Source organism: Peromyscus leucopus, chromosome 14 (assembly GCF_004664715.2).
Source record: "Peromyscus leucopus breed LL Stock chromosome 14, UCI_PerLeu_2.1, whole genome shotgun sequence".
NCBI classification, from domain to species: Eukaryota; Metazoa; Chordata; class Mammalia; order Rodentia; family Cricetidae; genus Peromyscus; species Peromyscus leucopus.
The window spans coordinates 40,412,169-40,437,544 of NC_051075.1; the positions used below are offsets into that span (position 1 = coordinate 40,412,169).

At 45.6% G+C, this 25,376-nt stretch overlaps 1 protein-coding gene across 2 annotated transcripts in view; it reads left to right on the forward strand.

Annotated features, from left to right (window-relative positions):
• The first annotated feature begins 20,884 nt into the window (after nt 1-20,884).
• The window catches only part of Ppm1a (protein phosphatase, Mg2+/Mn2+ dependent 1A), a 52,294-nt gene continuing 47,802 nt past the window's right edge, over nt 20,885-25,376 (forward strand). The window contains exon 1 of one of the 2 annotated variants that reach the window (XM_037210616.1): nt 20,885-21,108. In XM_037210616.1, coding sequence (XP_037066511.1) covers nt 20,988-21,108 — 121 coding nt within the window. In that variant the 5' untranslated portion in view covers nt 20,885-20,987. Of the gene's footprint in view, nt 21,109-24,703; nt 25,020-25,376 lie in introns of those variants that run through there. The other variant, XM_028858187.2, reaches the window with a different exon arrangement.

The window sequence follows — 25,376 nt, forward strand, 5'->3', positions numbered from 1 at the left end:
TTATGTGTCCGAGTGTTTTGCCCTGCATGTATATTTGTGCACTATATGTTGGGTGCCTGCAGAGGTCAAAAGAGGACATCAGAGTTCCTGGAACTGGAGTTATAGGTAGGTGGTTGAGAGGCACCATGTGGGAGGTGTGAACGGAACTCTGGCCCTCTACAGCTGTTATGGAATCTTTCTGGACACCAACAGCAAGAGTAGAAGAGAGCAGATGTCACTGGTGGACCAAAGCCAAGATAACCCCTAAGAGGCGTTGATACTGGGTCCAGTTGTATTCTCATTTTATACTCTAAACCCACAAGTGGGCAAGCAAATGAGATTTTACAGAAACATACGTGGCCTTAAGCAGATTGTTAAGGGCAATGACCCATGCTTGGCAAATAGGCAATACAAGCAATGCTTTAAATAAATCACTAGTCGGGCGGTGGTGGCGCACACCTCTAATCCCAGCACTCAGGAGGCAGAGGCAGGCGGATCTCTGTGAGTTCGAGGCCAGCCTGGTCTACAAAGCTAATTCTAAGACAGTCAAGACTGTTACAAAGAGAAACCATGTCTTGAAAAGAAAAAAGAAGGAGGAAGGAGAAGGAGAAGGTTATATGGGTTTTTTCCCTGTATCTGCAGTCATTTATATTCTATGAAATATTTTATCTTATGTTTTTCATATTTGAATTTTTTTAATTTTAGCTTTTTCCAGGTCCCTTTGATTTTATAGGCATAACCATATGTGGCTAGTTTTAATTTTAGAAAATATCAGTCTTTAATGTCCAAATTATTCCATTATTTGTCACAAGTAATTTTGTCTTGTTATCTTGATATTACTCCAGATTTTGGGAAGTAAATGGGTATTTACATAAGAAAATAAAATGGATAACAATATGTTTTTTTTTGTTTTTTTTGTTTGTTTGTTTGTTTTTCGAGACAGGGTTTCTCTGTGTAGCTTTGCGCCTTTTCCTGGAACTCACTTGGTAGCCCAGGCTGGCCTCGAACTCACAGAGATCCGCCTGGCTCTGCCTCCCGAGTGCTGGGATTAAAGGCGTGCGCCACCACCGCCCGGCCAACAATATGTTTTTAAAATGTCTTTTCAATAAAATTATCTTTCTTAGAGTTCCTATGGCTGTTCCATGACCACAGTAACTCTTATAGAGCAAACATTGAATTGAGGTGGCTCGCTTACACTTTCAGAGGTTCAGTCCATTATCATCTGGGGCGGCGGGGGGGGGGGGGGGGGTATTAGGGGAGTTCTGCAGCTGGTTTGATTCCCAGAGTGTTAGCTCCTAGCTTTGACCTGCCTTTTGTGACTGCTACCTTTTGTTTCTGGTACCCTCCATTTGAAGTATGTAAATCTTATCTGAGAGTTTCCTCAAGGTTCAAAGCCCATGCAAAACTTGGTTTGGGGAGGACTGGCAGGTAAGATGTCTCTTCACTGAAATTTTGCATTGGCACTGTTTCTTGGGGGGGGGCTTAGGAAAGAGATTTTGGTATACACGGGGAAAGTGGCCTGCTAACGGTGTGAACTGTGTAACAATAAAAAGACCCTTTGTAAAGTAGCAGTGAGTCAGTCCACCAGAGACTGATGTCCCTGCAGCTGGAAAGGCTGAAAACTCATCCTTAGAATGAGTGAACCCATACCCGATACAACAGCTGGGAGCGTGGTGGCAAGCAGGCAGACATGGTGCTGGAGAGGTAGTTGAGTGTCCTACATCTTGCAGGCAACAGGAAGTCGACTAAGATACTGGGCATAGGAAATCTCAAAGCCTGCCTCCACAGTGACTCACTTCCTCCAACAAGGCCAAACCTACTCCAACAAGGCCACACCTCCTAATAGTACCACTCCCTTTGGGGGCCATTTTTTCAAAGCATCACATCATCCCTGCCCCTGTACTATATATTTTTGATGGCAGGGTAAAGACAAGAAGCCAGACATGACAGATCAAGATTTCAAAGGTTTTGTAGCCAGAGTCAAATCTTGTTTTTCTTTATAATCAGGAAGAAAAAAAAATGGGAATGGACTGTGAATCTTTTTACAATATTACCTATCTACTTCTCCCTTGTAAAACATGAGTAGTGTTGGTTAAACAGCACGCTGCTTGTGGCTGGGACACCGTCGCAGGCTGATGACATAATTAATGACAGAATCCTTACAAAAGTAGTGTTAGTTAAGTTTTCGCAGGGTGGCCTGGAGCTCACAGAGGTCCATTCTCCTGCTTCTGTCTCCTGAGTGCTGGGTTGAAAGGTGTGCACTACCATGTTCAGACAACTTTTTTTTCCCTTTTAGAAGCTGTTTCTTTTTCCTCCCTGCCTCCCTCCTCGACCTCCGCCTTTGGTTTTCCATTTTGCTTGTGACCACTCTGTGGTTGTTCCAATTCATTCAGTACCTTGAGCAAGAGGAGCTGATGACCGCCCTCGGTGGCTAGTTGGGCACTCTGGTCTCTGGTAGGTGACTGGTGGCTGGGCACAGAGGCACCTGCACACTTTCAGACCCATCTGTCACCTCAGGCTGAGTGAGCATCAGTGAACTCAGGAGCTAGTGCTGTCCATTTCTTGGTCACAGCCTGTTCATCCGGGCTTGCTCTTCCTTCTGGATTGCTTCAGGATCTCTGTAGAAGTAGAGATCAGTCAGGACATCCCATGGATGCTCACAGGAGATGGCGTCACATGTGTTCAGAACTCCCTAGGCCAGCATCCACATCAGACCCAGCCAGCCAGTGAGCTGCCAGGTTGTTGCATGGGACGGTGATGTGCACAATGCCACAGGAGAATCTATGTTACACTGAGTGATGGTACACAGGTTGAAATAAGAAGCCTTTGTGAGCTGGGAGGTGGTGGTGCACGCCTTTAATCCCAGCATTCAGGAGGCAGAGCCAGGCGGATCTTTGTGAGTTCGAGGCCAGCCTGGGCTACCAAGTGAGTTCCAGGAAAGGCGCTAAGCTACACAGAGAAACCCTGTCTCGAAACACCCCCCCCCAAAAAAAAGAAGCCTTTGTGAGGGACTGGTGTTCAGCCCCGGGCTCAGTCACCACCAGAAGACTCAGCTCCCTGTAGGATGCTCGGAGCGAGTTAATGCAGCAGCCAGCAATCAGAGTGTCTCGGTGGCAGCAGCAAAGGTCATCGCTGTTCACTGGCCACTGTTCTTGGAGGAGACATCAATGACATCAGCAGGATTCTCCATGGCAACAATGGCTAGAGCTATCAGCAGCAGCTTCTCCCAGTCTTCTTCGGATTTATGATGTAGATGCCATCACTGTCTTTTGTAGATGATTCCTTCTAGAAATCAAAGTTAGTCCCGATAAAGTGGGTTCCTGCTGAAAGGACATCCCCCTGTTTGGTTTGCAGGATGTAGAAATTCTGGACACTGTGAGCTTCTTTTCATTATGACCAGAAGCAAGAACCATACCCCATGGACTCCTCTTCCGGCAGTGTGGAAAAACCTGTAGATTTTTTTGGCTGTGGAATAGTGTAATGACTAAATTGTTGTAGTGTAAAGGAGGCATCAAACATGTAATAGCCACAACACTGACTGTAGCAGTTCAGTAGTTTTTAATCCTAACTGTCCTATGGGACACCAGGAAGACTCATTTAATTGAGAAACACAGCCCCTTAAAATAGAGTCTCATGTTAAGAATTGCTTCTTTTTTAAATAAAACTCAAATTATATGCCCATGTGTGAACATTTGTTTTTAATGTATGTCTTTTGATGATGATGATGATGATGATGATAATGATGATGGTGACTTTTAGTTGATTGTGTCCTAAAATTCTTAGTCCCAAATCTATACTGTTAGAGATGTATCCTTTGGTCCTCGTATTTGGTCAGCTTTGACAGCACACACACACACACACACACACACACACACACACACACACACACACACACTGAACGCAGTTCTTATTTGAGATTGCTTTTGTATACACTGGATAAAAAATAGTCAGCCTTAGGCTGGAGACAGAGTTCAGTGGGTAGATGTATGCTGTATCAGAACACAGACCTGAATTTGCAACCATTTGAAAATCAGCACAGGTCTCTCACTGGAACCTGGTACTTGACAAATAGCTGGCTAGGCAGGCTGATGATAGAGCCCCTGGCATCTTCCTGCTTCAGCCTCCCCAATGCTGTGATTATAAACCCACCAGCATTCCATGGGTTGATTCTAACTGTGCTATGGAATACTTTGAAGGCTCATTTCACTGAGAAATATGCACACACAAACGAATAAAATGGAAAAAAAGAGAGAGACTCAAATTAACTCTGAACTCTCACTTACCACTTAAAGATCCCCTGTAATAATAGCAGGTAATATTTCCCTTTAGCATAGGCAGCTTGTCTGCTCAGGGATTATTTTTATAAGGGGAAAACTGATGTTTTCTCACTGAGACAGATCTTAGATCTGGAAGAGCTAATGAGAGCCTGGCTAAGGAGGTCAAAGGCCTTCATCAATTTTAATTACTGATTTTTTTGTTGCCATCTGTCTATTTTACCATTGATCAGAAGGATTGAAGGTTGTAGGCACAATGAAAATTCTATACAATAGGCCAAATTTTATGAGCAAATTTAGACATTTGTCTATTAAAATAGTTTCATAATTAATTTGTAATTTAGTCAGAATGCCCCAGGTAGAAATAATGCTCTGTAAACAAGGATTCCTATTCTGCTGTTGATATTAAAACTGGTAAGAGTTGAAGATGTGGCTCGGTTGGCAGAGCACTTGCCTAACATGCACTGAGCAATGGGCTTTATTCCTATCACCACATGAACCAGGCATGGCGGCACGTATTTATAATGCCAGCACTTGGAAGGGGAAGTGGGAAGATCAGAAGATCAAGGGTCAGCCTCAGCTACGTAGTGAGTTTGAGGTCACAAAGAAAGATGAAATATGACATTTGCAGGAAAGTGGAATTCGTTATGTTAAAAACTAAATAAGCCAGACTGAAAAAGACAAATGCAACATGCTTTCTCTCAAATGTGGAGTTTCTATATATGAATGTACGTATTATATATATACATTTATATATATATACATTTATATATATATATACATATCTGTATTTATATGACTTTGTAGACTGTGAAACTAGAAAAGGGATTGTGAGGGGAGAAAAAGAGATCTTAAGGAAGGAGGAACATAAGGTAATAAAGTCCTATAATGAGGAAGCAGAGGGTGCACTGACTGGGATTGGGAGATCAACACCAGGGGCATGGGGGAGGGCAGTAGGGGACCAAGGGTAAAGATACATAAGGCTCGAGATGTAATTTATTATATTTACTAACAGAGGGAGAGAGAGATGGAGGGAGAGAAAAAGAGAGGGAGGGTGAACACACAGCACAGCTGTGTCAAACCAAAGTACAAAGCAAGGTAGTGTTAGAGTCACACAAAGAGTAACCTCGATGTTGCCTAAAATAAAATAATACCCAAACAAAGGGAAAGCAGCTTGGCGTGGCAATTCTTATTATAAAAAGTGTGTACCAGAACCCAAATCAGATTAGCAAGAAGACTGGGGGTGGGGAGCAATGTGGTGATATATTGTGTACCCTAATAACACACTTTAACTGAAGATCAGAGGACAGAACAAGCCACTAGACTAAACCCAGAGGCCAGGCAGTGGTGGCACACACCTTTAATCCTAGCACTTGGGAGGCAGAGATCCATCTGGATCCCTGTGAGTTCAAAGCTAATGAGAGCCTGGCCCTGGACTACATGAGATTGACTCAGTCTAGGGGAGAAACAGAGCCAGGCAGTGGTGGCACACTCCTTTAACCCCAGCACTACGAAGTAGTATGGCTGGGCAGAGAAAGGTATATAAGGCGTGAGGAGACAGGAACTAGAGAGGCTTTTCAGCTGAAGGCTTTTTCAGCTGGAGAGCTTTCGGCTGAGGACTCGGAGGCTTCCAGTCAGAGGATTTGTGGAGTAGGTGAGGTGAGACGTGGCAGCGCCTTGTTCCTTTGTCTCTCTGATCTTTCAGCATTTACCCCAGTATCTGGCTCTGGAATTTTTATGAAAAGACCAATTTAACATTCGTATTACAGGGCACTATGGCTTCCTTCTTTTGTCCTTAAAGTAGATGGTGGCTGCACCTCATTCCCCTAAAGGAAGCTAACCTTCACAATCTGATGTGATTGGCTAATGTTGCAAGGAGAAGGGAAACACACATGCTTGGCAGGCTGGCTACCTTTGATAAAAAAAAAACAATGTCGCTCACAGTAGGACATTTGTGTTTCTATATCTTTGAGGTCTAAGAAGGACTCAGTGAAAGGTCAAATAGGAGTTCCTGTTTTAAGAGCTTAGAGAAGTCATTACAAATGGAAATATCTTATAGAAGTGAGAAAACCCTGTTTTGTAAGTCAATAGTGTGCCGGGAAATTCTTTAGCAGATCCTAGCAGATCCTGATGACTCAGGAAATCTCATAATCACATTTTTTTAGCCTAGTTTTTTGTCAGGGAATACAGATGGTATCGGAATCACTTTTTCCTCTAGGCTTTATTTTCACGGACTGTATAAATGTTTTCCTCTGATGCAGAATTTGTCTCCACGTGTGGATTACTAGAGAAGAGAGTAGAAAGAGTGGACAGGAAGGGAGGAAGTGGTAAAGTCAGATGACAGACGAGGATCGGATTTGAGAAAATTCAGACTCCCCAGTGCTCACCTTTAGTTGTGATATAGCCTCTAAAGGTTTTAATTAATAGCCTATGTTGAGTTTTTGTTTTTGTTTTTTTGGGTTTTTTTTTTTTTTTGATAGGTTCCAAACTCTTACGAATCTTTGTACTTTGTAATGGCATCTTTTCTGTTGGGTCACAGAAACCCGGGACAAACAGTTGACTCAGGTTCCTATTACCATATCTAAACGGATGCTGCCAGCCTTCCCAGCTCTCCCAGCATCTCTCAGTACCTGTGGCTCTTCCCAGCACTTCTCATCCGGTCCCTACCCTAAACCTCTCACCCCCAGGAAACTTCCGCTTCCCTTCCCCCAGCCTGATTCCTGTATAATCCAGCCATTTTGGCGTCGCCAATCTCTTGGGCTTTTGGCCTGGGCCACCTCTCTGGGTCAGCGGTTCCTCTCTGGCCACCGTCCTCTTTCCATGGTCCAGTTTAGTCTGGCAGCCATGTTCATCCTGGCCTCTTCCCTCTGCCTGCTTTCTCCTTTATGTCTATGATAAAAATCTTCTCCATACTTAGGGGTAATCATATCCTCCTCCTTTTATTTCACTTTTTCATTCAATTTCTATTTTGGGGAGTTTAAAACTTCCAGTTAAAGTAGTCTGCCCAATTTGGATCTTTGGTTCTGTTGCCTAGAACTTCTAATGTGTTGGAGGGGGGCAGCGGCGGCGGCGGCGGCAGGGGGGGGGGGGAGCTTGCTTGAGAATATTGGGTTTTCCTCATTTTTAAGACTTAGAGGTTGAGTTATTGTAACTTTACTATGTAAAATCGCCTGAGTACCCAAGGAGGGATTTCTCCAAAGCTTGCTTTCTCTCAGTTTCAGCTTCCCATTTTAGGAGGGTTTTGTTGGTTGTTTCCTTTTTTCTTTTTCCTGAAAATTTCAACATTCTATGCCAGCTTCAAGGATTTGTGTTTTGGATCAGAGCATGTGCTGTTTGGGGAACGTTCTCTTGGGTCTTACCCCGAGATCGGTTCTCCCCAACTGCATCTAGGTCTATCCTGTACCTCTGTGGGTACCTGAGGGATTGTCCCTTATGTGTATCTTCCTGACTCACCCAATCCAAGGATGAAATACATTGTCTTGAGGCCACTGCCCATCTTGAGTAGACCTCCTGATATCTCTAACCTGTTAGGGTGGAAGGAACAAGTGTCTCTTGTTTTGGGTGTCTTTATGACAGGTACTCAGACTCTCTAACTTTTATCTCCAATCAACAGAAGAGGACAAGGCCTAGATATCAAAGGGGTGGTGGGAGGGAAGGTCAAATGCTATTGATCAAATCCTCTGAAAACAAACACAAGGATCTTAAACAATCAGCTAGGAATAAACAAATGGGTGACTTTTTTTTTTTTAAAGGAATCCACCCCCATGTCTCACTTTCTTCAGAGCACCTCTTAACCCTTATGCTTAAGCCTACATTAAAATATCAGTACTAAGCCCCAACTCTCACTCATAAAAACATGAGTAAACCAATGAACCTTCAGTTGAAACCAAAGGGAGGTCCGGGTCCTATAAAGAACTCACCAACGTTCACCTGGAAAGGCAGCGTGAATGGCTTCGCACCAGTCACTAGTCTCGGAAACTCCTCCAACAGAGCAGGTCATCATCAGGGCCCACACTGGCACCCCAGTTGACTCACAGTGATTTAGAGGTAGCTTATTCTGAGCCAAATGGCCCAGGAAATGTATCCGGAATAGTGCACTCCATTGCAGAAGCAGTTACCTGAACTTTCACAGTCACAGAACAAAAGAAAGCCCTAAGTCAAGGGGAGGTGGTTAGGTCAGCAGCGAGCTTGCAGTACAAGCATGAGGACCTGAGTTCAAATCCTCTGTGCCTACATAAAAAGGTGGGATGGGAGCCAGGGATGGTGGCCACGATTTTAGTCCCAGCACTCAAGAGGCAGAGGGAAAACAAGCAGATCTCTGAGTTCCAGACCAACCTGCTCTCCATATTGAACTCCAGGCCAACTTGATCTACACATTGAGTTCCAAGCCAGGCAGGGATACATAGTGAGACCCTATTTGTTTATAAAGGGAAAAAAAAAAAAAAAAGATAGGGCAGCATGTTTCTGTAACTCTCCAAAACTGGAGAGACACTCAGGAGGATCCCTAGGGTTCATTGCCAGCCAGCCTAGTTGAATCTACGATTCAATGAAAGCTCTTATCTCAAAAAAGGAGGAAGGCAACCGAAGAAGACACCCAATGTTGACCTCTGACCTCTGCATACACATGTACCCCTAGAGATATATACCAACACAAATAAGGAAAGACAAAAAAGGGAAGGAGGGAGGGAGGAGAGAGGGAGGGAGGGGAGGAGAGAGGGAGGAATAAAAAGAGAGAGAAAAGCGTTTACCAAATACATCAATGAGGACATTAGAAAGGTGGGTTACAGGGCTGGAGAGATGGCTCAGAGGTTAAAAGCCCTTGCTGTTCTTCCAGAGGTCCTGAGTTCAATTCCCAGCACCTACATGGCAGCTCACAATTGTCTTTAACTCTAGTTCCAGGAATCCGATACCCTCCTCAGACCTCCCCAGACCTGGTTCACAGGCATACACACAGGCAAAATATTCATAATACACATAAAGTAATATATAATTTATTATGTATATTAAAGCAAGGTGACTTACAGGAAAGTAGAGAAAATTCTGCTGTGGATTTCAGACGTTTGCTGGTAATATCCTTAGCTTCGGGTTAGTAGAAGCGACTACGCTGCAAAGATGATTTATTCCAAACGTTCTGCTTCACAGTTGACCGTGTGTTAGGTCGGACACAGAAGTAGGCAACCAAATGGCTACTAAGGGCGGATACAGCCCAGGAGAGTTTGCCTCTAGATATGTAACATTCCAATTCTCTGCATCAAGAAGTTCTCATCGTTCAATCAGCCTTGCAGAATCTTCAACATGGGCATCGTCCACCCGCCATGCCCCACCCCCCACACGCCCAGAGAACCTGACTTCACACCATCAACTCTGATGTCCTAGGGACGTTCAAAACCTTTGACAACTGCATCTCAGTGCTTGTCCCTTCTCATGCCTAACTGCCTTTGCTTCCAAACCAGTGAACCGGTGGTTCCCAGCCAGGATTCCAGACATCCAGACATAGCTCCCTCCACTACAAATTCTCTTCTTCGTACAAATTGCCCATCCTCCAACGGTGCACCCGCTGTGACTCTTACAAATCAACAGAGAGAAAGCACCAACACAGTAGGGCTGACAAAACCAGGACTTTCTTGCCTCAACTACCTGAATACTCTGTGGCTTTAGGAATACCTCAGAAGCGTCCCGTCCCGTCACGTCACGTCATAGCCTCCTCTCCTCTCACTGTTAGCTTCCGAATGCTTTCTTTGGTAATCACTGAAAAATTGCTGTGGCTTACTAACTGGTCCACTTGGGTTAGAAGCCTAGCCCTACGTTAGATTTTGGACTCACAGCAAGGAATTTACTGGTAGAAGGAAGGCAGAGTCTCCTGAAGGCCTTGTGGAATAAGGTAACCAGTGCACCAGGGAAATAGATGGTTATGAAAGCAGGGTTGTTCCTCCTTGTTAGAGCTGAATGGTCAAGCCTGAAGGGACTGTGAAGGTGAACTGACCAAACATTTTTAATTCACATTTGTAGAAACTTTACATTTTTATTTACCCACTTGCTTTCCAGAGTGGCCAAGTGGTTTCTGACAAAGACTATTGGTCCTTGATAAGGCCTTGACAGCCTTTTCCCAGAGTTCCAGAAGAGATGCTACCAGTGGTGAATTAATTAATCTGAGGGATAAGCGAATAAACCCCATACATGAAACTCTTTAGTCCGTTCACTTTATTCTTCTGGATCAGTTCTCTCTCTACACAGCTTCTGTTCTGCTCTCTGATTTAGCTTCTTTCTTGCCTGATTTCTCTCTACATTTTTTTTCTGCTGTTCCGTCTAAGTGCTATCTTAATGCCTTCATCTAGTTCTGCCCCGTCTAGGTTCTCATCCATCTAGTTCTTTCCATCTCCTTTCTCATCTGGTTCTTCCTCATCTTGTTCTTCCCCCACCTGGCTCTTCCTCATCTTCTGTCTCATTCTTCCAGTTCTCTCTTCTAGTCCTCCAATCTAGTTCCCCTCCAGTCTCTGAGGTTTACAGTTCTATACCTACACAATAGCTATGCTCTGGCTAAGGCAAGGTCTCCAGGCTTGAATTCCCTCCGGGTCAAAAGGAGGGGCTGTAAGATCCACACAAAAGAGCAGTAATTGTCAGCCATCATCTGTAACCCAAAAGGGAAGTGACTAATGGGTAATGGATCAACTGAGGCTAAATTGGGTTAATAGATTTGAGAAAGGGAATTTATGTGCTCAAGCTACATTCTTAAAAGTGGTTAGGTAAAGTGTGAGGAGTCTATCAGCGACCAGTGAAAATAAAACTGCCTTATTTTCCTTTGGCCTCTTATCTATCCAAGCTGTCTTGACTGCTGCAGTTTTATGGCAGGGCAGGGGAGTGCACTGGGTGGCTAGGCAAACTGAGTCACAGACTGATGTACCTGGTAAGTAAAAACTCTTTAGTGCTGAATTAATTAATCTAGAGCAGAGATAGCATTTGGAAGAAAGAAGGTTAAGCTTAATTAGCACATCTGCCAGGTCTTCTCAGATAGTTTGGATGCTTAAGTATGTTCTTAGAAAGTCTGGGAAGAATCTCAGATAAGATACTTTCAACCGGAGAAGGTCCTGGCCAGATGTTGCGAATGATGACAATTACAGAAAGACCTGAAATTAGGGGTCTTGACTGTGTCTGCTGTGGCACAGCTGGGAGAAGGTTGTCCAAATATTCCAACAGTAATGGGGAAATTGTGCCCAATGAATGATCAAACACACTGTTCTTAGGAATGGAAAAGCTGCAATAGCACATGAGAAATTCATCGCAGGAAACGGCTAATATTCAAAAGCCCATATCACCAAGACTCCTTAAGCCCTGGCTTTACCCTCTGGAAAGTCCCTTGGCTTCTTCCAGGTGTAACTTTGTCATAGTCAGCTGAATTCCTACTTCACATCTCTGCGGCTCCCAGCAGACTTCTGTTTCTCATCTATAAAGCATGGGTAACAGCACCTGCTTTGAATGGATATTGGAACAATTAAGTGAATGGTGTATAACTAAAGATTCTAAGTTCTAATAAATGGGTAGGTATTGTTTACATCTACTGCCATTTTAATAGAGCTTAATACTACATTTTCATTATGTCCATGGTGTTTAACCTAATTCCAGAAGTGAGGGTTCGTGACTTATGTCATCTAGAACATTTCATTGAGGGCCCACTTTATAGTCTTCAAATCTATATTAAATAGACAAAAGGATCTAATATTGCAAGGAGTACATCATGACGAGAGAGAGACAGAGACAGAGACACAGAGGACATGCACATGTGTCTGGATCTCAAAGAACAGCTTAGGGGAATTGGTTTCTCCTTCCATCATGTGGATCCCAGGCATCAAAGTCAGTTCTCCAGACTTGTCAGCAAGCACCTTTGCCCTTTGCCCATGGAGCCACCACACCTCTCATGGCTTTTAAACACCTCCTTTTGTAACGTCGCCCTTGAGACTCTAAGTGGAAGCAGCAGTCAGATTCCAGACTGACTGCTTGTCTGTGTGTTGCTTGGGTCTCGGTTCTCGCTGTCCAGTTCAGGAGGCACTGTCATGTGATGGTGATTTTAGTGACGACACTCTGGATAGTCTGGCTGCCCTCAACCAGTGTTCATGGGTACATAATCCAGATATGACATCCGTGACTCACCAGACTGTATAAATCACTGGTGTTCTATATCAAGCCAAGCCTTCTCTTTTGGCATGGCATGTTTCAAGTACCCACATTGTTCCCTCCAGCCTCTCCAAGCTTTGTTGTGATTGACAACACAAAAGAGTTCTGTGTGTCTTGCCTACTTGGACAAAGGTCAGTTCGTGTGCTGCCCTCCCAGGCGTTCGTTATACAAGTGGTTTCTTTAAAGTTCAGATGCATGTACTTCATTAAATATTCAAGAATTTGGAATTGTCATAAGATAGGATTTGAACCAAAAAAAAAAAAAAATCAGCAATAGCAGTGAAGAGACATGAGTCTGATAAGGAAAAACACTGCAATATATTATTTACATCTCCTCTCCTATTTAATGGTGTTTAACACATAGTAGGTGTTTCACTGAGGGGTCTTTCTAGTGGCAAGTTCTTGTTAGTGACATTACCTGATGTGCTGGCTGAGTTTAAATCCAGGATTCTATGTAACAGCTATACTGTACTGATTCTATTGTTAAATATTTCTTGGTGGATTTTAATGACTAGCTATATAAATTAACATAAAATTAATCATGGGCCTTTTCCAAAAACCTAGTCTTGATTTACTTTTTAAAATGTGGGTGGGGGAAGGGTCTTTTGTTTTGCTTCTTGAAACAGATGCTCTCTATCAAACTTCTGGCTAACCTCAAACTCACTGTGTAGCCCAGGCAGACCTTGAACTTTCACCCAACCCTCTTGTCTCAGCCTCCTGAGTACTGGAATTACAGGCACAAGCCACTGTGCCTGGCTTTATGTAAATGGATTTTTTCTTTGGGTTGCCAGCTCACAAAAAAAAAAAATGACAGAGACTTTTTATTAATTATGAAAGCTTAGCCTATAGCTTAGGCTTGTACCACTAGCTCTTATAACTTAAGTTAATCTATTTTTTTAAGTCTATGTTTTACCTCATGGCTTTTTACCTCTCTTCCATCTTGTACCTCCTATTTCCTCTACATTCATCTCCTGTTTTCTCTCTGCCTGGAAGTCCCACCCAACCTCTCCCTGACTAGCTATTGCTCATTCAGCTCTTTATTAAACCAATCAGAAAAGTGCCTTGGAAAAGACACATCTTCACAGTGTGTGAAAAGATTATCCCACAACAGCTTTAGGCTTACTTTGTAGGTTTGCAACATCAGTCATTAAATTAGATGAGGAAACCCCGGCAGTTGAAAGAAGACAGGGTACAAGAAGCAAAGCTGTTCCTCCCGTCAGTTCCTGAGAAGGAGCTATCCCAAGTGGGGGTTGAAACACCACCCGTCACTGGCATTACTGAGGTCTTCACTTAAGGTTTGTTCTGTTTGGGGCTTTAACCCATTTATTTCACCAACACACACCAAGGCAACTTGCTTCCTATGGGTGAAAGCTTGACTGTCCAAAGGGTCTTGTGACTATATCCTAATATAATCACCTGCCCTGTGTGAGGACATTTTAGTTAACATGCTCTCACTGGAGAGCATGAGTTAGAAATTAATGGGCAAACTATTTTCTCCAGTCCTCAGACTTATGTTGAGAGAGAACAAAAAGGTCTGAGTAATGGGATTGTTGGAGAAAATGAAATTGAACTCCTCAAGTGTGCCTCTGCCTTCCCTAAACTAAACCCGGCCTTTTCTAGGAGATACTCATCCTTGCTAAATTTCCTAAGAAAGGTTACTTGATGAGTCACTGGCAGAAGGATCCAAATATAGTTTCCAGAAAATAGAAATCATGAGCTTTCAAAAGGCTACACACTCACCACCAAAGTGCAAGCACTTCCGGTGGGAAACTAATTTCACTTTCTCTTTCATGGGAAACAGAAGTGACATGAAAGGATTTTTTTTTTTCTGCTTTTACTTTTGTTTTCCTAAAAAGCTATTTCCTGTGGAAACAGAAATCAGATGATACCAATCCTCAAACAAGCAAGCAAACAAACAAACAAAAACCCTCAAGCGGTTTTCTGTGGGAAAGTTCTTATTGTTTCTATGCTCTATCTATACACCACATGCTCCCTCCCTCAGTGTGCTCCAGACACCCCAGAGTGGCACCCATTCCTGGACATGCCAAATTCATTCTCACTCTAGGGCCTTTGACCTCGTCGGACCGTCCATCCCAACATCACTTGACAGCTTTCTTCTGTCATTCAGGCCAGCTCAGCTGCCAGCCTCCTCTTCTGACAGACTCACTCTGACTACCCAGGTCAAGTAACCTGTCCTTCTCTCCCTCACTGACCCCACCCACTCATGGCCTACATGGCTTGTTTATTTACAGTGTGATCTCCTTTTGCATTGACCTTGCTTACTTCTCTTGACCTAGGTAAACATGAAAACCACCTGGCTTTGCTGGATGACCTGCAACATCTAGAACTGTGTCTGCCATGACCTAGGAAGGACCTGTTAGCTGAGGAGAGCATGTGGTGACTCAAGTTCTTGGACATACAATTAAGAATGCTGCAACCTTGAAAACAGAAATGGGAACTGGGTCTTTCTTGTGAATCTTCTAAAAAAATACCATCTCGAGTTGAGATTCAAAACTAAGTGGTGACCTTTGATACAGATGGTACAAAGGAGAAAATGGGCACAAAGGGGACAGTAGTGCAGGGGTGGGGGCGTAGAAGTCTATAGAACCTTCCATGGACCAGCTATTTAAAACTGAAGGACCAGATATTTTTAAAGTCTTGGAAAGAATGATTTAATCCTACACCCAGCAACTCCAGTGAAACTTATAATAAAGGGTCTTCACTTCTTTAGAATGCTATTGCTGTTATTAAAAACATCACATTGACACATGCACTTAAAATAATTCTATTTCCTTGCTCTTGTATCAGGCACAATGTGGTAGGTGCATTACATGCAGGATCTTATCTGTGGCCAGGGGTTAATCTTTGTTCCAGATGAGGACATCAGGCCCAAGAGAGATTAAACAACTTGTCCACACCCTAGACAGAGCAGAGACGGCCTCTGAACTTGAATCCACAGTGAGAGACAAGAGATGGCCTTTTTGACTCCAGTATGTTTAAAGGGTCTTGGAATGATAGTTTTAAATCCCTACCATTCCATGTTTCATTACACCCAGCCTGATGTAACTAACACTGCTGTTCCCAGTCTGGCCCCTACCCGGGTGCTTGGGTTTTCAATTTGGTTTGATTGGTTTACCGGAACAGATCCTGGCCTCAAGCAAGCTAAAGGAGCCCCATCCTGAGCCCTTGAGTTCTCACTCTGTGACCCTCACCCGACTCCCCCACTAGCTCCTGCTCTCTACAGTGGCCCCTGCTGTGGTTGCTCCAGTGACAGGAGACTTTAAGACTCAGCATGAACATGGAGGAAACATGGGGCTTCTGCTGGTTTCTGTCTTATTATGTAAGATTTGGAATAAGTGTGTGGAAGGAAAGGGGGTATGTTAGCACAGACAGGGGAGAAGTCTCCTGGGTGGAGAAAGAAGAATAGAGACCAGAGAGCTGAAGTGACAATTTTACCCGGAACATGGGAGATTTTGCTGTGGAGTGTGCACCTCTTCCTCTTCCCCAAGACGTGGTCGGTGAAGATACCATTGTCAGGATTGTTCCTTTTTGTGATCCTGTTTGAGGAGTTATTGTTTTATTGGGGGGCGGGGACTCTGTGGTTTTGTTGTTGTTTACAAAATAATGATCTGAAAAGGGTCACAGAAAGAAAGCAAGCCATCCCAGGAAGGCCCAACCAGCTTTGCAATAGCAAATACTGGGACTAGAAAATCATGTTGCCCTGTGTTTGCAAAGGAGTCCTTTCTCCTGACTGCCTCCTTTCTAATATCTATCTATCTATCTATCTATCTATCTATCTATCTATCTATCTATCTATCTCTATCTATCTATCTATCTATCCATCCATCCATATATGTGTATGCGTATGTATGTATACACACATATATACCATGTATTACATATATCTAATATATACACACACACACACATACAAAGTTTTTTCTTGGCAAAGTTATGAGAATTGAATTTGATCACACTCATAAAGAGCTTAGTATGAAGTATGTTGTATTCTAGGCCAAGTTCTTTCCTTTTCCTATATTGAAAGGAAATTATCTTTGTAATGCTCATGAATTAGTTCTGGATCTACTCTGCAAAATGTAGTGATTCTGAGACCTCATCCATTGAAAAGTAGCCTTGGTCCGGGTCCTTCAAGAGAAAGCGCATGCTAGTATCTCTGCATTTAGTTGTCCTAAATTTTAAATGACTTTGCAATTACCATTTCACCAGCCAATTAAAAAACCAAACCAAACCACTTTTAGGAGAGAAATGAGATAAAGATTAAAAGTGGAGCTAAAGTGAGCAAAAATTCTTCAGATATTTAGGAGATAAGATCGGCGGCCACCGGACTATGTCCATTTTCCCAAAGGCAAAGGAGCTGGTTGTGCGGACTAGCTCCATGAGCTCTTGCCACTAGCCGCAACCGAGCCGATGTTCCTGCTGAGTCCTTGGGTTCTCATAGTTGCCAATAACCAAATACAAAAAATAAGTGGGGTTTTATCAATAAGGAACATTTAACACCCTCTCTCCCCAGCCAGGCATAGTGGCATACACACACCTTTAATCCCAGCACTCAAGAGGCGAGACAGGCGGATCTCTCTGAGTTCAGAGCCAGCCTACCTGATCTACACGGTGTGCCTGGCAAGCCTATCTCAAAATTAATAACTAATTAATTCATCCCTACATGAATAAAAATTCCAGAAGTAAGACAGTTGCAGGGGAGGCTGAATGGTTTGGCCATGTGAGTCACACAGATGGGCTAACATTCTCCTTCCCTGTGTTATTGTGGTTCACGCACAGACAAAACATGGCCGCAGATGGCGTGTTTTCTTCATGTGACTCTTTTTTTTTAGAGAGCTTTCCAGATTCATCGCCTCAAGATTTCTCAGAGCCTAATGGCCAGAAGTTGAGCACATACTGACACCCCAAGTCGGTGCTTTCTACGCGTTTCATGTCATGACACAACCAGATCTGGAGCGTATCTGGACGAGGTAGCTGGTAGGTAAATTGGGAATGTCTCAGGACATCAACCGCTTAGCTTCACTCTAATGTTCCAAGGGCTTATGGGGTCAATACCTGGTCACACATTTGGTCCACTCGAGACATACCCGGGCATTGCGGGTACGTAGATTGGTATATAGTATTTGTCACAAAGCGATACTTCAGTGACAGACCACAGGTCTGGTGTTGTCTGGAAGTCCCATACATAAGGGGGCTAAAACATTCAAATCTAGCAACGCTACAGCTGTGATGAAACCCTTACATCACACGTGACTCCTGTTTGAGGTGAGGCTGGTACAAAGTCACTGTTCTGTCAGCAGTATAAAAAAAGCATAGCAATACAATCATAAGCGGTATATAGTACTTGAAAATGATGACAAACAATCATGTTACTGGTTTATATACTTTTATTTTTTTATTTATTAATTTTGGGGGTGATTTTTTTCAAGACAGAGTTTCTCTGTGTAGCCCTGGCTGTCCTGGAACTCACTCTGTAAACCAGTCTGGCCTTGAACTCAGAGATCCACCTGCCTCTGCCTCCCATGTGCTGGGCCAACACCACCCAGTTTATTAATTATTTTTTGGTGTTCACCTACATAAAAAAAAAAATGTTTCCTATGAAACTGGGATATTCTGGTGGTAACCTCAAATGTGTCCTGTTTTCCACATCTCTAGATTGCATCAAGGCATGGAGTGACTGAACTTCAGCGCTTAGGTTTACAGAAGTACTCACACAGTGACGGAGGCCTAACAGTTCCCAAAGCATTTCCCATCACTAAGAGGTACAAGACGCTGGTCCAAGATACAAGGGAGGACAAGAGCACATGTCCACATACAAGCTCTGGGGAGAGAAAGAGCTGCCACCGGGGAGGAAGATGTCCCTGGAGGGTGCAGCCAACAATGTCAAACACGTTTTCCAAAGTACCTGATCCCTTTCTAACCTGGGAGGAAGCATTTTGTGGAGGAAGAAACTGATGTTAATTTAAACATTTTATTTGAGTTTGAAGAGTCAGTAATGGGTCCCACATGGTACAGCGGCTGCAGATCCAGGGATGTGCTGGCCCATGCTTAACAAGTGGCCCTCCAATGTGGTCCTGACAGGCCTGTTGGCTAATCTGTTACTGATATGAGGGACTTTGTGGTCGAACTGGATGTTTTTCTAAAGCATCATGTAAAAGCCACAGATATGACATGCCTAGCTTAATCTGCAGGAAACATTTTCTCGGTCCCTTTCTGAAGATGAGGCAAAAAGGCACCGGCAAGCCTTTATCTGTCGTGTTTGCTACTTTCCAGGACACTAGTTCTCCCTTTAGAGCCAATCTCAAGTCACCAAAATTACAGCTCTGAATTTCCCCTGCTCGGACACAATATGCAGAAATTACCTCAGAAACATAGGTCACACGAAAAATACTAAAAGCAAAGTGGAGGTGATTCATTTTAATCATGTGCAATCTTTATTTAAATGGACCTGACTACATTAATAGATAATTTCTATTTTTATTTATTTATTTATAAATGATTTCTTAAAAAAAATAATTTATTTAACTTTATGTGCATTTGGTGTGAAGGTGTCAGATCCCCTGGGTCTGGAGTTACAGACAATTGTGAGCTGCCATGTAGGTGCTGGGAATTGAACCCCGGGTCCTCTGGAAGAGCAGTCAGAGCTCTTAACTGCTGAGCCATCTTTCTGAGCCCTATTATTTATTTATTTACTTGCTTATTTATTTACTTATTTATTTTGGTTTTTTGAGACAGGGTTTCTCTGTGCCACAGCCCTGGCTGTCCTGAAACTCACTCTGTAGGCCAGTCTGGCCTCACAGAGATCCACCTGCTCTGCCTCCCTCGTGCTGGCATCAAAGGTGTGTGCCACCATGCCGGACATCAGTTATTTTTAATCATGGCTATATTTAGCAACAGCTCTCAAAACTTCGAGACGTTAACTGTGCGTGCACGTTAGCTGTCCGACAGTGATATCAGCCCTCTCTGAAGCCTGTATTACTGTCATGTAAAGGCTAGTGGTGACCATTATCTGGAAAAAGTCCAGGGGACCAGTCCTTGCTTTCTGTGACAATTCTGAGTAATTGCTGCCTCTCTGGAGCTTGGCTTTCTCTTCTGTAAAGGAGGCTGCCATAGTCCTTGGCCTGTCCCCACACAGGGTTTGTTGACAGGTCTCTGTGATTGTACGGATAAAAGGCTTTATTGTGACGGCCATTTATTTCATTACTAGTTTCCAACCAAGCTGTCATTGTTAAAATGCAAAACTGTTGCCATTTTACTTTCAAGGATGTGGTTTAGTTCAGGCTCTCCCACAATGTCAGGAATAGAAATGCCAAGGTGAATTGTTTTTGAGGAGTCCCCTTAAAATTTGTTAGTATTTACTAATTAAAAATAGTTCCCCCGGGGTCAGTCTGTAAAGCGCTTGCTATGAAAGTGTGAGGAGCTGATGTCAGACCCCAGGCATGCATGTAAAAAGCCAGGTGTGGTGGTGTCTATCTCTGTAACCCTAGTGTAGGGGAGATGGAGTCTTGATGGCCGTTCAGTCTAAGGGAAATGGCAAACTCCAGGTTCAGGGAGAGACCTTGTCTCAAAACAAGTAAGTAAATAAAGTGGACAGAGGAAGACACTGGATGTCAACCTCTGGCTTCCACACAGGCATGTGGATGCACACCCTCATACACCATGTGTACAGAGTTACCTCTGCCTGAAAAATGTCCCCCAATTCTTTATCAAGCTAACCTCTTATTCTAAACATCCGGGCTCAAGTCACCTCCTCCACTGCCCCATTTACCACCTTCATGGCGCCTAATTTTATTTTTTATTTTATTTGAGACAGGGAATTTGAGACACAGTTGTAGTTTTGGTGCCTGTCTTGGATCTCACTCTGTAGCCCAGGCTGGCCTTGAACTCACAGAGACCCACTTGGCTCTGCCCCCCAGTGCTGGGATTAAAAGCATGTGCCACCGCCCCCAGGCCACCTAATTTTATTTATTCACTTCTTTGTGAACGTCCCTCATTCTAAGGCCGGTTCTGTGGGGCCAGGGATCCTTTTCCATCCATGTCATCTACCACCACGTCCAGCCCAGTGCCTGGCCTACAATGGCTATCTATCTGTCAGACAGAAGTGTTTATCTGCTAAGAGCCAGTGTGAGGCCATAGCCACATGCTGGGGCTTGAGGGAAGCGGCCCTTCACTAGCGCTCGGCCAGCAGTGCTTAGAGTTGTCCACATTTTTCTCAGGGACCAAGAGGAGACACCGAAACAGCAAAAGGCGGCTGGCTCCCCTCTGCCCTACCCTGGGAGGCCTACCCTGCCCCTCCCCCACCCCAGTGGTGATGTCACATAGGGCAGGATTCTCTAACCCTTCTCATTCCTGCACAGTCCCGTAAACAGCTGTTTTTCATTAACATGATATGGTGAGGGGGGGAGAGGGAGGGAGGGCATGGGGTGGGGCACCCCACCCCTGAATGAAATTAGTTTAGTGCTATCTGCTCATTTGTCCAAGTTCGGTAGAAAATGGCTAACAGAAGCCGCATTTTGGATTAAGCTAGTCAAATCAAGGAAGAGAAAAATGAGAGCCAGAAAGGGGAATGAGATAAGAAGAGTGCAGAAGAAAGGGCGAAGAGAGACCAGAAGAAGACTCGCCAGAGGACACAAGAAGAGGCTTTGGGAGAGAGACAGGCACGCACCAGGTAGTGAATCGGGCAGGCGAGCGGCAGAGGAAGGGAGAGCTGGACCTCTGGCTCGCTTGGTTTCCTAACTCTTGGGGAGTCCTCAGCTTGTGGTGGATGAATGGCTGCCTGGCTGGGGGAGGGGGCCCCTCAGGCGTCCTTCGGTGGTGGTGGTGGGGGTCACTTCCATGCCGGAGAAGCACTGTGAGAGGTCCAGGTGAGGCCCTCTCAGGGCTGAGTCTCTGGGTGCAAGCACAATAGTTATGGAAGAAGGACTGTAGTCCACCCGCCCCCCATACTTTTTCTTCTTTTAAAATCAGGATTGCAGAGGAAAGGGAGAGAGTGCTGAGTGTTAACTAGGGTTTGTTTGTATGCTAATAGTTCATCTTTAATGGGAGAATATTGAGTGTGCTAGGCTTTAATTGTATAGTAGTAGTTCATTTCAGTATTAGGCGTTAGCTTTCCTATTGTAGCCCTAGTGCTTGCCCCAAGTCTCTCAATTCCTAAGCTACTGGAGCACTCTGAAACTGACCTTTCAACTTCCTTTCTCTTTGTTAACTAAAATATAAAAATCAGATTCTCTTGTGTGCAATATGATAGTTTTATATATGTAAAAACGATCAAACTGGTATTTCACCAAAACTTATTGTGGAGACTTTGAACATGTTGGAAGATGAAGTAAAGCCATAGAATTCAAAGCTGAAAAACATTTAACCCTCTTATTTCCAAAGGTTCTTCCCTCCTATATATACTTCTCCTTCCTTCGTAGAAGATTTAATAATTGAGCCGGGTGTGGTGGCACACGTCTTTAATCCCAGCACTGAGGAGGCTGAGGCAGGTGGATCTCTGTGAGTTCAAGGCCAGCCACTTCTATACAGTGAGTTCCAGGCAGCCAAGACTATAGAGACCTTGCTTCAAACAACAAAGACATTTAATAAGATAAGGGAATATCATAATCAACATTTTAGATATTAATGTCTTATTTGAAGTTTTTAAATGTTAGCTTTATAGCTCACAAGTTTCCTCATTCATTCGAAAATATCCCTACAAATTGTGTCCAAAATGAGACTTGGTAGGCACAGCTGACTGGCTGTCTGTGACACATTGGGAAGATTCCTGAGAAATCTCCTTATGATTACATTTTGAACTTTTCTACCTCTTCTGTTACCCAGGCTTTCTTATAGAGACAGAACAGTGAGGCTTCAGGAACGTAAACCTTAACGAAGCCTGACAAAACCCTCCCAGTTCTCTATAGAGTACACAGATGACTCAGCTTTTCTTTCAACATGAAAATTTATTGCTTAAGAGCACTCTAGACAGGTGTGGTGGTGCACCTAGGAGTAGGGAGGTGGAAGCCAGAGGATGCGTTAAAAGTCATCCTCAGTTTCATAGGGTTCAAGGTCAGCCTGAAATATCCGAGACTGTCCTGAAAACACACACACACACACACACACACACACACACACACACACACGGCACTAGATGGTGGCTCTCACATGACTTTTGTATCTCAGAATGTTAACGAACCCACTAGCAGGCTCGTCATGCCCTAACTTGTTGAAGTATTAAAAGTACTAAGAATTTAGCCAGGTGTGGTGGAACACTCTCGGAATATCCAGAGGCAGAATCGGGAGGGTCACTGTGTGTTTGCGGCTAGCCTGATCTACATAGAGAATTCTAGACCAGCTAGAGCTACATAGAGACCCTGTCTCAAAAACAAAACAAACATAGGCACACATACATAAAAACCTACCCCCACCAAATAAACCCTAACCAGGGCTGAGGACAGAGTTCGTGGTTGAGTACTTGACTAACGAGCAAAGGACCCTGTTTTCAATGCTCAGCATCACCACTTAACAAGAAAACCTAAACAAATATATTAATTTAAATATATATTGTATGTGATAATATATAATCATTCCAACAAGGCAGCATTTCATTAAAAGACTTCTCATCTAATTTCGTTTATCTTAAGCACTTGTATAGAGAATTAAGAAATGCATAGCGAATTTTATTTTTACTTTAAATACCTGGAAATGTTACATTTTCACCTTACTCCCAAGATATCGAGCAATTTGGAGGTTCAATGAAGATGTGGTCTGTCAGGAACTGACAGTCGTTGCCATTAGGTGTCAGGTGTAAAAGTGAAGGAAACAGAATCTTTTCCCAAAAGTCATGCTGAAAATATTGGAAATGGCTTTCACAACTTCCAAAGTAAAGGAATAGCTTCTTTGAATGACAGACAGCAAAAAGCAGTTTGCATTTTATTTAACAGTCAAGGAAAGGTAGTAATTTTAGGAGACACAAAGTAACAGAGTACAAATTGCTACAGTAAGCACCCAGGAGAAAAAGGGAAGGCCTTAATGAAATTCATCTTCTTACTGGCCAGAGCTGAATTTGGCTAATAGTTTTAGTGTTATTTTTAAAGTACTAGCTTATTTCAACGAAACGTTTTGTTTTTCTTTGTATTATTAAGAGAATCTCTCTTAAACTTCTGTTCCTGCGAATTCGGTGTAAGGGTTAAACCGGTGACTGAGAAGCTGGGAAGGCACCCCAGCCAATAGGAACTCATACTGGTGATGTACTGCTTTCCAGCTCTGATTCATTGGCTGCCTAGGGTTTGTCATTCTATCCCCCGGCGTCTGCAAGCAGCGTGGGTCGGGTTCTCTGTGGTCTAGCTAGCTAAACTGGATCTCGGCCGCCTGCACGTGCAGTTTCAACCACCTTTAGCTCATCTCTTAGCTCCTGACGGAAGCAGCTGTCCCGTCTCGGATTGCCCTCCGGATTTTGAAAAACCCTGGGTTCCTTGAACCTCATTGGAGGTCTTGGGAAGTGCCCGTTGAGACGCAACCACGTGACCCCCGTTAACGTGATGCACATAAATACAATTCGGAATCCCTGGAGCGACGCAGGGACAGCCTGCCAGCAGCTCTAGGCACATGTCCCAAGGCGTGAACTGGTTACACACACACGCGCGCGCGCGCACACACACGTGGTGTGGCCGCGGCACCCGTGTGGGGCTCCTGGGGTCGCCGAGGAGGGCTGACTCCCCCCCCCCGCCCCCACGCCGGGCCCTAACCGCGACTGCGCCAGGAAATCGGGGTCTGTAGGCAGGTGTAAAAGGCGGTGTGGCCGGGTCTGGAGGGGACCTGAGCGCCCCACCGCGAAGGCCGGCCGGCCGGGCGCCTGGCTCCCGCCCCAGGACGCCAAGGCTCCCCCGAGAGACTAGCCCCAGGCGCCGGACGCCCTACCGCCAGCCGCCCAGGAGCAGCGCAGGGCAGTGACGTCACCGCGGCCCCTCCCCCCCCGCGCCCGCGCCGCAGTTCCGGCCCTCCCACATCCGGGTCTCTCCAGCCGCTTGGGCCCGCGCCGCAGCTGCCGGTCGAAGGGAGGGGGGGAGTGGGGGTGAGGGTGAGGGTGGGGTGGAGGGAGCGGGCGGCGCGGCGCGGGGCGGGGCCGGGCCGGGGAGGGGCGGCGCCGCCGGGAGCGCGCGTGCGCGCGCGGGGCCGCGCCAGAGGCGGCGGCGGCGGCGGTGGCGCGAGGGGCGGGAGCGCGCGCGGGAGCCAGAACGCCGTGGTCTCCTCCGCGCCGGCCGGGTCCGCAGCTCAGGGATCGGGTGGCTGGGGCGGGGGGAGGGGGGCCCAGGCAGGTGGGGCGGCAAGCGATGAGTCCTCGGCGCCTCCTCCGCCTCCCGCGGGCCCCGCTCTCTGCCTCCCGCTCCGACGCCCGGATGATCTGAGCCGCGAGGGCTCCGAGAGCCGGGGGCCCGGACCCAACCCGGCTCCTCCCCTCCTTCTGCCCGGGGCCCGGCCGCCGCCGCTGCTGCCGCTGCCGCTGCCGCCGCTGAGGGACCCCGTGCCCGGCTGCCGTCGTCGCCGCCGCTGTCGCCGCCCAGGTCGACCAAGGGACCCGCCCGCCCGCGGCTGCTCCGGGTAAGCGCGTCGCTCGGGCGAGGGCGAGGGCGGGCGGGCCTGCGCGGCGGCGGCGGCGGCGGCGGCCAGGCCTGGGGCCTGTAAACAAGCCGGGCGTTTGCCCGGGCGCTCCCGGGAGGAGACGCGACAACTCCTCCCCCTGGGCGGCCTCCTCCCGGAGCCCGCGGCGGGCGGCGAGGGGGTTAACGCGCGGCGGGGGCGGGGGCAGGCTGTGCGCGGCGGCGGGGAGGGGGCGCGACCCTCGGGCGGGCGGCCGGGCGGGGCGGGCCCCTTAGCGGCCCCGGAACTTTCGGGGAGCCCGAAGCGAGGCCGCCCCTTGGAGCTGACCAGCTCGGGAGTCCCCACGATTTGGAAACT